The sequence below is a fragment of the Anopheles merus genome, chromosome 2R (assembly GCF_017562075.2).
Source record: "Anopheles merus strain MAF chromosome 2R, AmerM5.1, whole genome shotgun sequence".
NCBI classification, from domain to species: Eukaryota; Metazoa; Arthropoda; class Insecta; order Diptera; family Culicidae; genus Anopheles; species Anopheles merus.
In genome coordinates, this window is record NC_054082.1 from 4,007,829 (window position 1) to 4,024,049 (window position 16,221).

At 48.5% G+C, this 16,221-nt stretch overlaps 2 protein-coding genes across 3 annotated transcripts; both read right to left on the reverse strand.

Annotated features, from left to right (window-relative positions):
- Positions 1–99: 99 nt before the first annotated feature.
- Positions 100–11,404, reverse strand: LOC121603603 (diuretic hormone class 2). 2 transcript variants are annotated; one of them, XM_041932590.1, is made up of 6 exons: positions 11,239–11,404; positions 10,532–10,592; positions 799–895; positions 615–722; positions 496–539; positions 100–422 (listed from the first exon to the last, which is right to left on the reverse strand). In XM_041932590.1, the coding sequence occupies exons 2-6, from the start codon at positions 10,536–10,538 to the stop codon at positions 328–330; spliced, it is 351 nt and encodes a 116-aa protein (XP_041788524.1). In that variant the 5' UTR covers positions 10,539–10,592; positions 11,239–11,404; the 3' UTR covers positions 100–327. The 2 variants fall into 2 exon arrangements, with proteins under 2 accessions (XP_041788524.1, XP_041788523.1); XM_041932589.1 differs by having other exon boundaries at positions 10,532–10,593; positions 11,236–11,404.
- On the reverse strand, positions 2,782–7,634 carry LOC121603602 (RNA-binding protein cabeza-like). Its single transcript, XM_041932588.1, has one exon. The coding sequence runs from the start codon at positions 6,714–6,716 to the stop codon at positions 5,160–5,162; it is 1,557 nt and encodes a 518-aa protein (XP_041788522.1). The 5' UTR covers positions 6,717–7,634; the 3' UTR covers positions 2,782–5,159.
- Positions 11,405–16,221: the final 4,817 nt, after the last annotated feature.

Sequence of the window (16,221 nt, forward strand, 5' to 3'; positions counted from 1 at the left end):
GCACTCCAAAGCCTAAAACGATAAGCTAATGCGTCTTTCTCTTTTTTTGTGTCTTTCTCACGTCATTTATAAGAAGAAAAAACAATCCAACCACTCCCGTACATCATCATTGATACATTTCTATCAAAACTGGCTTTAATTTATTTTAAACTCTACGTTCAACAATAGACAGAAGACAAAAAGCGGTTGTATTGCTCGAATTGATTGTGTTGTGAGGCTTATTTTCGTCGATTTTGCATCCCGTTACACACTGTGGTCGTGTATTGCACGTGAATTCATGATAACATGACAGGAATGGTGGTTCGGCTCGCATCGGTGGTCAGTAATTTACAGCATGATTCCTTCGAACCTTCGTTTCCGCCCAGGGCCGCCGGCAAAGTTGGCGACCGCCATGGCCATTCGGTGTTTCGCTTCCTGGGCGCCTGTAAAGAGCAAGAGCAAGCGGGTTACTTCCCCGTTTGGGTGATAGTGGTGATTAGTGGTGCAAATTCTCACCTGAATATCCGCGTGAAAGTCCGAAGTCTACCGTTCGTTTGGAGCTGATTGCAAAAAAAAAGGAAGGAAATGATTTATTATAGGAGATGTTGAAAAAAGGAGTTGAAGATTTAACATACTTCTCTAGCTCATCTTTGGCTCTTAGCATCGTGTGACCGTATCGTGCAATGAGATCAATCAGTACATCGTCGGGCTGTTCCTTCATCTCCTGTTTGTAGCCTCGGTAACTGTGGAGCAGTAGAAGGTGGTGATGCATCGTTAGTATCATTTCTGTTACGCCTACCATATCGTGCTAACTACTACCTGAGGGCGGATGTTGTGTCGATTGTTGAGGCGAAAACCAGCAGCAGGATCGTCAACGCGATGGCCGACGCCCACGACGCTTCGGTAACTCTGCGTACTTTGAGAGAAAATAAGTCCAAATTAAACTCAGATGCTTTGTTGCATCATTTAAACATGATTAAAACATGCTAAAACACATAAACTGGCATTGGAAAAGTCGTAAGCATGCTTGCGTATTCAAATTTACGCAAAAGAGCTGTTGCGACCGTTACTCGAGATGATGCTATAATTACAGCAACGCCATCTATGTCGCCCACAGTGGATCTCCACCATGAAAATCGTAACAAAATCGTAATATTATACAGAAAATTTACATTAAATTATGAGTTTTGAAAGGAAAAAAAACAGTTTCAAATAGCGCTTGAGTGGGTTATGTGTGCTGTTATTTAATTTGAATTTATTTTCAATTTATCTGCTTTGCCGTTGGAATAACAAATCCAGTATTGCTGCATGTCGCCCCCTTGGCATGTAATAAATATAATTCTTTTCTTTTCCACGCCATACTGAGGTCTCTAATGATAGTTTCCCAATTAATGGCAAACCAAACATGCAACCCAAATGCAACCCATTCAATGTGGGCAAGATGTCCTACGTGTAACCCTCCGTGACAAGACGGTACCGGAATGTGTGTTTGCGCAATCCCGCAAACCACGTGAGTGAGAGCTCGTGCGACGAATGTGTGTCTAAATCTCGAAAACCTTTTTTAGAGGCCACCGAGCAGGAATGATGCCTTTTATAGCTTTGCAGCTAGCACACCCGATGGGGGGAAAAGGGGAAAAATATGCTTACGCACCGATTTTTTGTTGTTACATAGTCGATAGAAGAGTTTGGCTTTATTTTGTGTTGGATTGTTTGCTCCTTTCTTTATTAGTAATGGATTGCATATACATGTACTAATTGTCACAGTGTGATGCCTAACGATTAAAATAGTTTTCAAACCCTTCTGTGTAGTTTTTTCGTTTGCTTTTCTTTTCCCGCACAACCAGGCGGGATTCCTTTATTAGTGGATTAATTTGTTTCACCCACCACCACCACCCGGCAGCCAGGTCTCTGCTGCCGTGTGTGTACGTGTGTGTGTGAAATGCATGGAAAGAAACGCTAGTAGTAGCAAGTTATGTGTTGCCATCATTGCCTTCTTAACGACTAATATTATTTTTCTCCTTTTTTTTTTTTGTTTCCACGCACCGACGCGACTTCTTGCCAGCCCCGTTGACGAAGTGAATATTAAGTTTTGAAACAGTGAAATGAGTGTCTGTGTCACCCGGCGGCGGCTCACGAGGAGGAGAATACGCGCACCGGACTCTCTATTGCATGTTTCTTTCATTATTGTTTGGGTTTTCCTTTCGCACTACTATGTTGGTAAAGGGCTTTTCTGTGTCAGTGTTTCGTTTTCTTCTTCGTCCTCGATATATAATCAGTTTGGTTTGGTTCATTCCTTCATCCCTGCCCGCGTGAGCAAACATATCTCCGGTGCGATCTCACAATACAATTGCACCTTTTTCTCTGTACTGTAAATGCTGTACTGTGTATTGCTGTTGGCTGACGATCCCCCCACATCCCCCCCCCCCTCTGTTTTGCCCCACACGCACATTTTACCGGCTTTTCTTTATGTGCCGTACAGCCATCTTCAATTTTCTCACTGTAGGCCACAGCGCGCGTGTGTGTGTGCAGCACACATCTCATTTGTGGGCCTTTTTTGTCGTTTATGTTGCTATTTTTGTAACCGACCGGTCCCAACCCACCCACGACCCCCTCGACGATCGGACGAGCTCTGCTGCACCGTGCCGCATCGCACCACCGTACCTCAGACACCCTCCTTTCGCCCCGACCCCATTCGAGTATCATTCGATCGGGCGTTTCTCGTTCGCGTGAAAATTCATGGACTATCACCACACTTCACTGCCGCTCGCTCCCCCCTACTAACCCAGCCAACGCAGCTTGAACTACACTTAAACAAGGTTGTTTTATTACTTAAGGGCATAATGCAGTACAAAAAATGTTTTCTCGCAAGTTTGATTATTCTTAGTTCGTCCTTTTCCCGGTGCTCCAAATTCCTTTCCACTACGCAGACGTTACACACAGCGCGCGGTGGTGGTGTCTCGACCGATCGCGGAACACCCCTCCTGTTTTTGAGGGCACAGGACACACACTTTGAGATGATATTATTGCTCTCCTGTGCATGTAGGTTACAGTGCCGCCATTTGCTACCGCCGTGCTCGCCATCGGTTCTTAACAAAAGCAATTCTTGCAGAAAAAGGAAAAACAAACCTAGTTAATTTGAAAAAAAAAATACATGCCGACGGCCCTCACTTCAACACACCACCGTCTAGGATGATGCCTTCTCTCAAGCGCGTTAGAGATAATGATTAAAATTAATGTAAGAAAATTGTCAAATCAGAAAGCGCGCAAGCGCTTCATTCGCGCGATCACCAATCAGCGCACACACAAGCATCGACGCAACGTGCTCTCGTTTCGTTGTGTTCTCCTTCTAATCCTCTTCCTATATTCATTAGCTCTTCTGCACGTTGTTAACCTCCGTTTCGCGATCGGCAGAGTGAAGCTTCACCGTTCGAGACTACAAACACACACACCCACCCACTGATTCATGTTTACGCGCCTTTAGTCGCACCCCTTATCATGTGCATTACCTCTTGCGCTAGACTCGCGTTCTTGGGGCTTACTATCATCATCAATCAAGGAAGTAGGTAGCACAACTTTGCTCGCTGGTTTTGTTTGTGTATTTATACTCTTGTGTATGTATATTAAGGTTGTTTTAGTTTCCTGTGTTTGCAAATCGTTCACCAGCGTCCAGCCAGCAATTCGATCATACACACCCCTTCCACCTTCCTTTCCACGCCATCGCGAGAGTGTGTGTGTGTGTTTTCATTGCTAGTTATTTGTTGTGTTTCAAGTAGTAAAACGAATTCATAAACACCGGAACAATCGTAAGAGTAATATGTAAAAAGACACCTCCTCCCCCCCCCTCCCCTCCCCTCCCTCTCGACAGCTTATTACAAGCGAATACTTTCCCGCGTGTGTTTGCAAACAACCGGGGAAAGTAGGGAAAATATTAAATTCAAACGATAGTATTATTGCAAAAAAAAAATTTAAAGTTCAAATGAGCAAATTCGGGAAGTAGTAAAATACCGATTTGCCAGGGACGAACGACACACGCACGACGATGAAACCTGGGGCGCGCGCGCGCTTCGGATAATAGTTCTGCACGTTGGCTTGAAAAATTCAAAATTCACGAAACAACACGCTAAAGTACGGCAGACTATTAATGGGGAGGGGTCCCTCTCCGAAAACGGGGACCCCAAGATGATCAAACTTCCCTCCAACTCTACCTACATACACATACACAGCACGCGCAACACGCACGGCAGCTCTGCCGCGATCGTTCAGAACGGGATCGTCCCCCATCTTCCGCAAACGTTCAACTCATTACCGACTAACGATAACAAAAGAAGCAAATTACTATTAAGGGACAAATACATGGGAGCGCAGATCGATTGTTGCAAAAATAAAATAATAAACAAAACATTCAACTGGGGGCGGTGTTGTTGTGGTTCGAGGTGAATTGATATTTGCTTCGTTTCTCTTTGTAGATGATGGCCTGCCATTATTAACATTCCTTGCTCACACACAGTCACAAACACGTGTCTCTATAGTTGATGTTTTCCGTTCAAGTAGTAATAGTAGAACGACAATTCAGTAGCTAAACTAAAGCGCAATTAATGCTGCCTTTCAATGTAGGAACAACCCTCTCTGCTCTTTTTAAATGTGTGCTTCAAATGTTTTCTCATATTACTGCTGTTGTATATGATGAAGAGAGGGGAGGGAAGGGCGGGGGAAAGGAAGCTAGAGAATTCACGCACGACACACGACTGATTAAAGCACTGGCAGCATATCTGCACTTCCTTCACTTCTGAATTCCTCACTCTCACACGGCAAACGCACACACACAAAACTCAGGTTAAACTAACTTATTTCCCTCGAGCAACACGTGTAAGTGTGTCGGTTAAATGGGGCGGAAGGGGGGAGGGGGTTACGATTCAAAAAATAAATCTAGTATTCATCGACATTCACTTTCCCGTTCCGTCCCTCCGTGCTCCCTCCTCTTGCGCTTGGATTGAACGTGCGTGCGTGCGTGCGCGACATATGCGTATGTGTATGTGTATATACGGCTCGTAACCTAACATTCTCCAAGAAGGTGGTGCGGCGCCGAGTGGAGCCCGCGTGAGCTGGATCCACCGCTTCCCGCTCGAACGCCAAACACCGCCACTTCTTCCTCTTCTTCGTAGTTAGGGCGCACCCTCACTTTAACCGAGCGACGGGAAGTCATGCTCGTCGTCCACCTTCGGCGCAGCCGGAGCATGCTGCTTGGCCGATCGCGGGTTCGGTCTGCTGTACTTGGTGTTGTTCATGCCGCCCTCGTAGTTCCGGTCCGGACCGCCACCCATCGGCGGCCGGTTGTTGCGCCGGTTGTAGTCCCGCTGTGGCCGCTCGCCACCCTCGCCGCCGCGATCCTCGTAGTTGTTGTATCGGCCGCCGCCGCCGCCGGTACCTTCGCCGCCGCCCTCGCCGCCTCGATAGTTGTTCTCGCCGCCGCCGTACTCGCGCCGTCCGCCGCCCGGTGCACCCTCGCGGCCCATTCCACGGCCACCGCCGGCGCCCCGGCCGCCACCGCCGCGACCTCCTCTCGAGCGGCCCAATCCACCCCGACGGCTGTCGTTGAAGTGGTACTCAATTTCCAAAAACTGCTTCTTGCCGCCGCCACCACCGCCGGACGCGGCCGGCTTGCCGCTGTTGTGAGTATCGTTGCCATCGTCCTCCTCGTTGCCGCCCTTCTCCGCCTTCGGGTTCGTTTTCCGGTCCAGGGCCACCATCTTGTCCCACTGGCTCGAGTCTTCGCCCTCGCCCGCCTTGCGCAAGTTGTACTGTGGCTTCAGTCGCGCGGCCGCCTTTTGTGCCTTCCATTCGTCCAGCGTCATCTCCTTCGCCTCGTCGTCCGATCGGCCCGCGGCGGCCCCGTCAGCGCCCGCCTCCTCGCCGCCGTTGCTCACGTTCGTGCGCTCCGCGTTCGCTTCCGCGCTCGTGTCCGCGTCCTGCGGCTGAAAGTCCTGGTCCGGGTTGTTCGAGTACTCCTTGGCGTCCTGCTTCGAGCTGCCCCAGTTGTGCGAACCGGCACCGTCCCGCTTGTCCACCGCCTTGATTCCCGTTTTGTTCGAGCCCGACTGGCGGTCCAGCTCGCGCTTGCCGCGCCCATCGAACCGCTTCACACCGCCGGCACCAGCGCCACCAGCGCCGCCACCGTTCTGCGCGTACGATTTTCGCTGCCCATCGCCACCGTCGAACTCACGCGGCTTGCGCGGATAGTCGTTGCCGCCGCCCACCGGTCCGCCACTCTTGTTCGGTCCACGCGGGAACTTAGCTCCCGGATTAGTGCCGCCGCGCTGGTTCTCCTGATTGCGGATGTTATCTTTCTGCGTTTCCTTGATGCCTCGGCGCTCGGCACCACCGCCGCCGCGCTGATTATGTAAATGATTGCCGGTTCCGTTCGTCTGTGCGTGCTTCGCGTTGTCCGATTTGTCCGGGTGCCGATTTTCGGCCCCGCGGCCACCAGCACCGCCACCGGTCGCCTTGTTCTCCTTCTCGCCGCCCTTCGCGGTCGCCTTGCCGCCCTGCTGCGACTGGGCGGCCGGTGCAGCAGCACCACCCTGCTGCTGCGATGGCTGCTGCTGCTGCTGCGCCTGCTGCTTTTTCTGCTGCTTCTGTTTACTCTTCAGGATGGCCTCGATCGGATCGCCCTCATCGTCGTCGATGCAGAACAGATCGTAGCGATTCGCCACATTTATTCCGTAGGACGTGTTCTCCATCTCGTCGCGTGCTACCACTCAGAAGACGAAAGCGAAAAAACGCCGTCTCGGAAGCGGAAAAAGAACTGCCACTAGAGCTCACACCAACACTGACGCACGGGCGCGTGCTGCTACTGCTGCTACACCACTACACACGCGCTCTCGCACACACGCAGTACACACTCGCGGGGAAGAAAACCGCGTGCCCGCCGATTTGATTGCTCGCACACGCGCTCACGCGCTCGCTTTTGCTTTTCAGCAGGAAAGACGTGCGTGCGCTGTATTGGTGTGTGTGTGTGTGTGTGGGGGGACGGGGGTGCCCACTATTCAACCGCGTGTTGCGGGGAACCGGCGGCAAGCGAGGAAGGCAGGTGCTGGACTGCACTGATGGCCGTACGTGAGTAATGGGAGCGGAGGAGCGGGCTAAAGGGGGCTCCACCTCCGTCTGTAGTCGTCCGGCGATGCGGTCGGGGTCGGCTGTTCAATACCAACTGCGCTCGTTTGGCTCTGTCTCACTCTGCTCTTCACCTGCGATACACCATTGCCTCGTTCACACACTCGTGCGCACACCGAATACTGCCCGTACGGGGAACTGCCTGCGGCTGCTGCTTTGCCTCGTGCAAGAATGGCAGAAATCGATCCACGGGCCCTGTGACGGCAGGCGTGATTCGAGATTTGAATTTCGAAAAACGCACCACTCCTCGACGGCCACACCAACACCACTTCGCTTGCGTTATGATCGGCCTTTGCTTCACTGTTGCCGGTGTCGTTCCGGGCGTGCTCCTCCTCTCGGTCGCGTGTGATTTTTCCGCGTTTTCCAGCAGTTCGTTCCGCTAAAACACACTACTTTTCCCACACTTTTTCGCAATCGCACATTTTCCGTTCGCAGAGATGTGAGGTTTTTTTTACCTTCGCTCCGTTGACATAATTACTCTTGAGATGACCTCTGCCGCGCACAGCACGAGACGATCCTTCGCACAGTCGCACGGGTGTGGCCGTTCCTCTGCTAAACACCATGTGCGCACTGGTCAGGGTAGCTACAGCGCAGGTGGGCCTGCATTCAAACCAAATGTCAAATTCAAACAAATTTTGGAATCGTACAACAACTGCAGGTGAGCGCAGTGATTAGAAAATCTACAATTTTGCACAAATTATAAACATTTTTGAATAATAATATAGCAACCGAAAGCACAGCTCGTATATCGAGATAGCTCCCTTAACGGTTTTTGATTAACGTTCTACAACGCACGGCGGAGATAACCGTCCAAGATGTATACATAAAACCTTGGATTTGATATATACATCTTGCCCTCTCATGTGTGTTGTTTATGTAGGGTTTCTTGATTGAAAATATAAAAACAAATATTTCTACTTTTATTCGAAATTTATGTTTTTTTTTATGTGAACGTTGTTCAGTTATTATAACGGAATCTTTAATTATGGTTCGTCTCGGGTTTCGTGTTTACATCACATTCATTTGGTCGTCCGGTGATGTATTCGATTATAAGCGCCTGACCCTACAAGATCGGAAGGCATCAAATCCCATCAGGATCTTGCAAAACTTGTATGTTGTTGTTGTTTTTTTTTTACAGCTTGGCAATGCTGGCAACGCCATAAAGTTAGTTATTCCATAGTAGAAGTCCAACAGGTTTAGAGCATTAATCTACCAGGTTATTTTAAAGAATCACCATACGAATTATTAATTTCTATTGCTGATAAACATATTAGAACATATAAAAAATATTTGAAAAATCAATCAATTCAAATATGTAATAAGATTTTGTATTCGGACCACATCGAAGTGTTGTGCTTGGTATCTTGATAATTGATGGTTGGATGAATTACAACATCAATTTGATGTATCATCCACAAATATGGGAAATATGTTTAGGTTGTCTCATAGGTAGTTTAACAACGATTAATTATATTTTTCCAACAGATTTATATGAGTCTGTCGGTGAATAATTGGCAAAAAAGAGCGTCAAGCTGATTGCGAGTGCAAATAAAACTCATTTAAACCACCATTTGCTCGCTATCAAATAAGAATGTTCTCCATTGCATTCCCCATTAATAGCATTGGAATAAAACATATAGTTCGATGATTTACAGTCCCCAAAAAGTTGGCTTCTATGTCGCATCTCTGTACCCAGTGAGGCCCTAAAAATAGCCCGGCCAAAGCGACCGAGAGCAACAGTGCAGAAGATCCAAATGACTATTTTTATCAGTCCAATGCCCGTGCTGCGTACCTTCCGTTCTGTTCGTCAAGCGCGGGCCCGCCACCCATTCCCCACGTGCGAGGGGTGGCGCTTTCCATTCGAGTTGCCAGAACTCTCTACAACTCTACAGTTGGAGTTCGATTTTTGTAGAATGGAGATATGGAGATGAAACAAAAGCAACCCTCCACTCGTCGTATGACTGTAAAGCAGCAGATTGCCACTCTCTCGGATTCGGCAACTTTCGTAAGGATGTTATCCTACACGAACGACGCGCTTCCCACAGTGTGTAAATTAACTTTTGAACTCGATAAGCGCTTATTTCCCATATGGCAAAAGTTTAATGTTACGCAGGCACTAAACTAACGCGATGAACTTTAGAGTTTTTGTGGAACCTTCTGGGTGGAAAAAGGGACAGCAACCAACCGAAAATCCCGCATACCGTAACCGTAAGCCCCCACGGGCATGAGGGAAATATGTTTCACGACGAAAATGTTTGAAATATTTTACCGCTGCTATGGTCGTGTTACCGTTGTGTAAGCTGCCCTTTCCAAAACGGGGGAATTGGAGGCAAAGAAAAGTCATCTCACCCCAAGATCAATCACATTTCTGCACAGCAGGAATGGTTGCATGAAACCCTTATCACAACTACCCTTCTTTTCCACTCCATCCCCAACCACGGTGTCCGATGCGCACCGCAAGCCAAGGCGGAAGTTTTCCGTTTTTACTACTACGAGTATTGATACACAACACACGGAAGGTTAGGGAAAAATGGGAGAGGGTGGAAGGGTAAAACCGGGAACAACTTAAAGCAAAGGGATGAAAATGCGGCCACCCATTTTTTTTTTATTTTGTGCTGTCCGCTTTACGGACCAAACAGAACAGTTGGGCTTTTGTTTTGAAACCATTAGTAACAAGGAGAGGCAACATCATCCCCCACACAGACACACACACACACACACACACAGACGGGGAGGTGGGACATGCTTTTATTATTCATTTTTCAGCACAATGCTCTGCGGGATGTTTTTCTTTCATTAAACCCGACAACCCGTGAAATATTGTCTCCGGGATAGTTACCGTGGAGAATAATGGTGTGAAAATAGCACACGAAAAATGAACCTGGAGGAAGGGTAGTACGGTAACGGGGCGTGATGATGAGTCCACTCGGTTACGGTATGGTTTGGGGGGGAGAAGGGAGGGAAGCACAAGATTGATGTTCCGATTTTATCAAGGAATTAAAGCTTTTTAATCTAAAAGCTTGTAAATTTTAATAAAAAAAAAATTATATTATTTAGAGCAGATGAGCCTAAAGGATAACAACTTTATTATTTGATTATGTTGTGAGATTATTATATTGCATATATTGTGCAACGGTATATCAGAGATGTGTGTTGGAACGAATTTCAGAACAATGCATGTTGCATGTTTGATATATCATTTTATAATAGGAAACACTTAAAACAGTAGGAAATACAAATTGAAGAACTGTACACAATTTTTATAAATGTCAGAAAAACACCACAAATATTATAAGAATTTGTATAAAAATGCCGAAAAAGAACCAAAAATGTCTAACCTAATATCAATGAATATAAATATAAGAAGCAATACTATAATTACACTGCATTATGTTGCTGTTGAGGGCTGCTCGTTCGTTGCACCACCAGGACAGAAGACGGCACCTGCAACAAGATGAACAGAAATCAAATTGCAATCCACTAACTCGAAACCACTCGACGTATGCAAATAGCCCCCCCCCCAACCCCTCCCCCTCTCTCTACTCGCCCATTAAACTGTTCGCTTCTGTATGTTCTTTCCACCACCAACCCAAATTGGGTTTAGGGAGGGCCATTTGCATCCACAGTTCCTGTCCGTATTGCACTCCCAAGCTCACATGCACCAAACTATGAACAAAAAAACAATCGACACACAAGCTTTGGGCTGAATTGAAGTTCTCCGTCCACCCGAAAGCGCCAATTAAGTTCGTTACTAGCACCACCCACCAAACCGGCCCTTTTCCCTTCACTACTGGATGATGGCAAAGCACAAAGACCCACTGCAGAAAGGTTGTGTTCGCTGTGCACCCTGCAACAGGTCGGCGGCTTCCCCACCCCAACACCAGCAGCACGTTGTATCGTTCAAAAGGATGCTAGGCCGTTTACTTGCTCGGTCCCCTCCCTTACACCCTTAGAACGTAACCCTCCTCCACTGTTTCTCCCAACGGCTTTCCAGTTCAGAACTAGGCACAAACACACACAGACACACACACACACATGGAAAGAACGGAAAAACGGGTAGAATAACAACAAACAAAAATTGCACACCACCCTTGCGCTCTACACCACCACGACCACGGCAGCAGGTTCCGAGATTTTTCAAAGCGCCAAACACCAAACGGCGAGATCCTTGTGCAGGGAAAATCGTTCGAGTCCTGTTCCAGCCCACGTGGTTGCAGCACTCTTTGGACACCAGCAAGTCGTGCTAGGTGTACATGTGGTCCCCTATATTTATAGTGGCCCGGACAGTCCTCCCGTACCGTGGCCACGGATGGGGATGAGAAGGGGGCGCGGCGGCGGACTGAAAGCAGCCGGAGTACGATGGGGGAGAGAGCGAGCGCGGCACGAAGTTGCGCATAAAATCTACACAACTCTACAGGTAGTCCTTTTCCGGGGCGATCTCCCCCTCGCATGTATGTGCGTGCGTACGTCCGTTTGTGGGGCTGTGTGTACTAGTGTGTGTTTGTGTGTGTGTGTGTGTGTGTGTGTGTGTGTGTGTGTGTGCGCCTGGATAGAGAGGGTGACGAAACTTGCCTCGAAGGGTCCACCAGCACGACCAGAGTGAGTGGGGCAATGATGGTGTTGAAAGGCAAGGGGGAAAGAGGGTTGGACGGGCGGTAGCCAATCTACACACCGAGATAAGGCTTTTATCACGACCAAATTAAGAGTTTGCGCAGACGAAAGCGGTCTCTTTCCGATCGCGTACTCTACGCAAAGGGATAGAAGGAAAGGGAAAGCGCACAGTTGGGTTGTACAGGAAAAGCAAGAGAGAGTGAGAGAGTAGTATAGAGAAAGAAAGCGAGCGATGGAAGGAAGGGTACGGGAGAGTAGGAAAGAATGAGAGAGAGAGAGAGAGCGCGCGCAATTTGGGGGAGATCAAAAAGCGCCAACCGCCAAAGTGCAGCATCGGACCGTCGAAGGATGCTGTGACGAACGGGCGAACGGGTGTGAGAAAAGGACACACCAAGCAATGTTCGTCCTTTTCAAACGCGCAAGATGCAGGGTTTAGGTGGAATAAAAAAAAAAGCTAAAATGTCAGGCAAAATCGAAAGCTGCATTATTTATCCTTTGCGAGTGTTGCAATACTGATTCGAACCTAAAATACCATCGAGGACCTTTTTGTCTTCCTTCGTCCTCCGTTTCCATCCGTCACACATTTTAGCACGCACGTGCCGTTTTTTTTGCGTGTGGCCTTTTTGCTCCCCTAGCTACCCCTCAGCCAGAGCCTCCAGTACAGGGCCAAGATTCCCCAATCTGCTGCTGCTGCTTCTGAAGAAACACTTGACGGAAGCCGGATTTGCAGGAGTGGAAGCAGTGGCCCGGCAGCTTCACTTCATGACCGCCTCCGTACACAAACAAACAAACAAACAAACAATCACTCCCTTAAAGGGGTTATGTTCGTTTGCCCACTTTAATGTCCACCGATAGAGTGGTTGGTGGTCGTTATCCTCCATCGGGCCAGCGGAGAGCGGGAGGACAAAAGGGAGAGCAAATGCAAGGACCAGCACTGGCAGGACTCCCACCACCCATCGGTCGGAGCTGTACACATTTGCTTCATTCATTTTTGTTCCATTTGCCGACCCGCCTTCTCCTACATCTTCCCTCCCCCAGCAAGGCCAGAAAGCGTTGGAAAGGTGCAAAAAATGTATATATACACACAAACACAGCAAGAAGCAGTGGCAGCAAGGAAGGGATGGAGCTTGTCACGGCACTCAGCACTGTATTGCCATCACCCCGGCCACCTGCCCTCTTTCCCTGGTGGATTGGAGTGAAAATTTAATTTTCCCTTCATTACCGTTCATACCGAGAAGCTTTCCGATCGAAACGATTTAGGGAATCTCCCCAGTGTGTGTGTGAGAGAGAGAGGATGGGGGCACGGGGTTCGATGTCCCCAAATGGAAGGAATGAAAAAGCCAGCAAGCTGAGTGAAGTACCGCGTAAAAAGCCTACGGATGCCCGTTGCGGTTGTTTCCCCCCTCTACACACACACACACACACACACACTCACACAGGCACACGACGCACTTGGAGACCATGGTAGAGATTTTGACGCACTTGCGACTCGCAAAACACGCAGAGGAGGAGACGAGGTAGCAGCAAACGCAAAACCCGAATGCAAATGGGGCCAACATTTCGAACAAGGACGGAGAAAACAACAACAAAAAAAAGAGACGGAAAACCGATGACATTTCCTTCCCCGTTCACTTGGATAAACACCATTCGCTTGCTTGGATGTTTTCCCCGTGCCCCTTCGCGGAGGCGGAGGCGAAGAAATTGCGAGAACAAAAGTTTGAAGCCAAGCCGAGCATAAATTGAGTGACTAAGGGAATCACTTAGGGAAGGCACTTGGAGCAATTGCAGGCAGAGTGAAAACCCCGTGGGCATGCAATTTAGCAAAATAAAAAGCCATATCAAGTATGTCGAAGTTAAATTTTCCCTCCCCCCTCTGTACGGCAAGACAGTCAGCAACTCCATCGCCCCGCGTCCTGAGTCATCGGTTCGCGGGTGAGTCGGGTCAACAACAGCGTGAAGATAAAAATTACTTTCAGCCCCGGCCCAGGCTGATTGCAATCTAATTGCGGAGCTGGAACGCCATCCAGATGCAGGCGGGCAAAGTTGGTCAACCCTGATGATGCCCTGCTTAGCATAAGATAGGCCACCAGGCGGCAGTAATAGAATTGCCTGCGATGACCTGCGGTGTCACTAACTGGAAGGCGATGCTTCGCAATGGGTCCTGCGATGGGCGGGAATTCATTGCCGGTTACGGGTAGTTGGCTGTGATTTTCTACGAACACCGTCGACTGAAGTTCGTTATTGGTTCTGGCACTGGCAGGAGGAGTTGTAGATACGAGTACGAGCTGCCAGTTGTCATTTGGGGAAGGTGAAAGGGCTGAATCTGTTCATTTAAGAGTCGTTTTGCTGGTAACATAAGGGGAGCATTAGTTGAGCGAATGGAGTTATTGATGGAGTCTTACTATCGTTTTGTTCTGCGAACATCGTTCATCAAAAGTTTTGTTCTCATTTTGTTCATCAAAAGTTTGAGATTCCCAGTACCATTAGGTCGTTGTGGGATTAGAATCATTTGGAATGATGCTACGAATATCTCCCCAGGATAATCTTCTCCAATATTACATCCCATGCCGAGGGATCAATCCTAAATCGAGAAGTCGTCCGGTTTTGCAACAATAAGTCCCACAATAAGTCGTTGTTACTGCGAAACATGATGACCTTTTCAGATTTCTTAGAATTGCGAAACACGAGAAACTGGAAGCCTCACACATACACAAACGATGTATTCCTAGAAGAGTTTGTCAGAATGTATCCATTCATATACTCTACAAGTGATATCATTTTTCGAAACATTTCGCGCCAAGAGCGTTCAACCGAAGTAACGACCGCTTGGCACATATGGCAATGTTTACCAGCCGTATCATCAATTTGACAAATTACCTAAAACGCTCCCGAGGGCAAACACATGCGGGGGCGTGAAATGTGGGTGGAATATGATATGCAAAAAAGGCCAACTCCACTCTCCCACGATCGTCCTCCCATTCGTCCTTCCTTGGCCCGCGCGCGCACTCACCCCGCGAAACCACGACCAGCACAAAGATAGTTTATTTCCGTCCGTGTGATATCTTTTCCCTTTTTGGGGTGAGAAGAGTGGTGGGAGAAGGGTTTGCCGGCGGACCTGGAATGTCACGCGGTGTTATCGCTATGGCCCCGTGCATCAGAAACCAATGAGTGTGTTTGCTTTTAATAACGCTTTTCGGCCAAATACTTCCCATTTCTCCACCCCGTGTCCTCGTTTGCGGTATTGAGGGGGGAGGGGGGGTTAATTTTGAGGTTGGTGGAGACACGCTGTCGAGCTGGTGGGAAAGAGGGAGAAGGGCCATCGATTTGTGGAATGGTTTAATTTGTATGGCGACCCGCGAGAAAAGGGCAACTTGGTGCAGCCGTAACTTGTGCCTGGAGCATGAATATGGAAAGTCCGTTCCATCCAAAGTGGTGGCCACTGTTTTGGCTCCATCGGATACTGCAAACCCGACCCTTGGTGGCAATTTTGTCAAACCGTGCAACCGAAAGAGACTACTGCCATATCGGGCGATTTTGCAAACTGGTTTTATTGATCGTGCATATCATTTAATTTCATAACGGGTGGTGCCATATTGCACACACTGCACCGCGGCAGTTCTCTCTCTCTCTCTCTCTCTCCTGCGCGTCACTGCAGCTCGGGTGGTGCGATTGGCAAAGTGCACCCAACTTCAGTACGACCCCCTTTACCCCTGCCACCTGTCCCCTTGCGGCCCTACCACTGTCCTTGACCTGACCCGACGCTTTGCCCTGACCGAAAGTCTCCACCATTGTTATCTACGCTTCGGTCCGTTCCAATTTCACACCTCGCGTGGCCAGCAGCTTCATTCCTCCACTTGCGTATGTTGCGGGACACGTGGTGTTGCGCTGCGCTGAGATGGTGGTACAGTGTGGTACAAAATTTCACTCACCAGTGTGCTAATACTCCGTCATACTGTGTACCAGAGTGTAGTACTGTAAAGAATCAAAGTAGGCTTTGAAAAATCGGTGTCTCATGACTACCCCAAAGACGCTTTTGTCGGGACAGGCTTACTTAGGTTTGTTTGCTACATTACGTGCTTACTTTCTTACTTCATCTTCTAATTCCTTATGTTGGCCTTAATGGCAAACTCTTTCATGGCAACTTGCCACTGAAACTTTACTCTCTCCGTTCTTGAGGACAACCTAACAGAATTTTACGGTCTGAGGTCGTCTTGGAACGCTGCACGATAGTGAGATCACTCATCCTTGTAGCGGATCTTTCATTGTACTTTCACCCATACAGGGCAAAACAACCCTTCTGAGCACGTTCCTCTCCCTCGCGACTAACAGGGTTTTGTGAGATTTAGATAGTGTCCGTGTCTCGCAAGCGCCTGCGTGTAATGGTGTTATAAAGATACCGCATAGCTTCGACCGTCCCAACCTGTTCTTTACGGCGAACTACTCCCTCAGGCTATGGAATGA

Bases quoted from the DNA above. Each gene is read 5' to 3' on its own strand.
- LOC121603603 (XM_041932590.1), bottom strand. The intron at 723-798 runs GTAGTAGTTAGC...ACTGCTCCACAG, and splicing joins GACACAACATCCGCCCTCAG to TTACCGAGGCTACAAACAGG. The intron at 540-614 runs GTATGTTAAATC...TTTTGCAATCAG, and splicing joins GCCAAAGATGAGCTAGAGAA to CTCCAAACGAACGGTAGACT.
- LOC121603602 (XM_041932588.1), bottom strand. From the start codon at position 6,716: ATGGAGAACACGTCCTACGGAATAAATGTGGCGAATCGCTACGATCTG.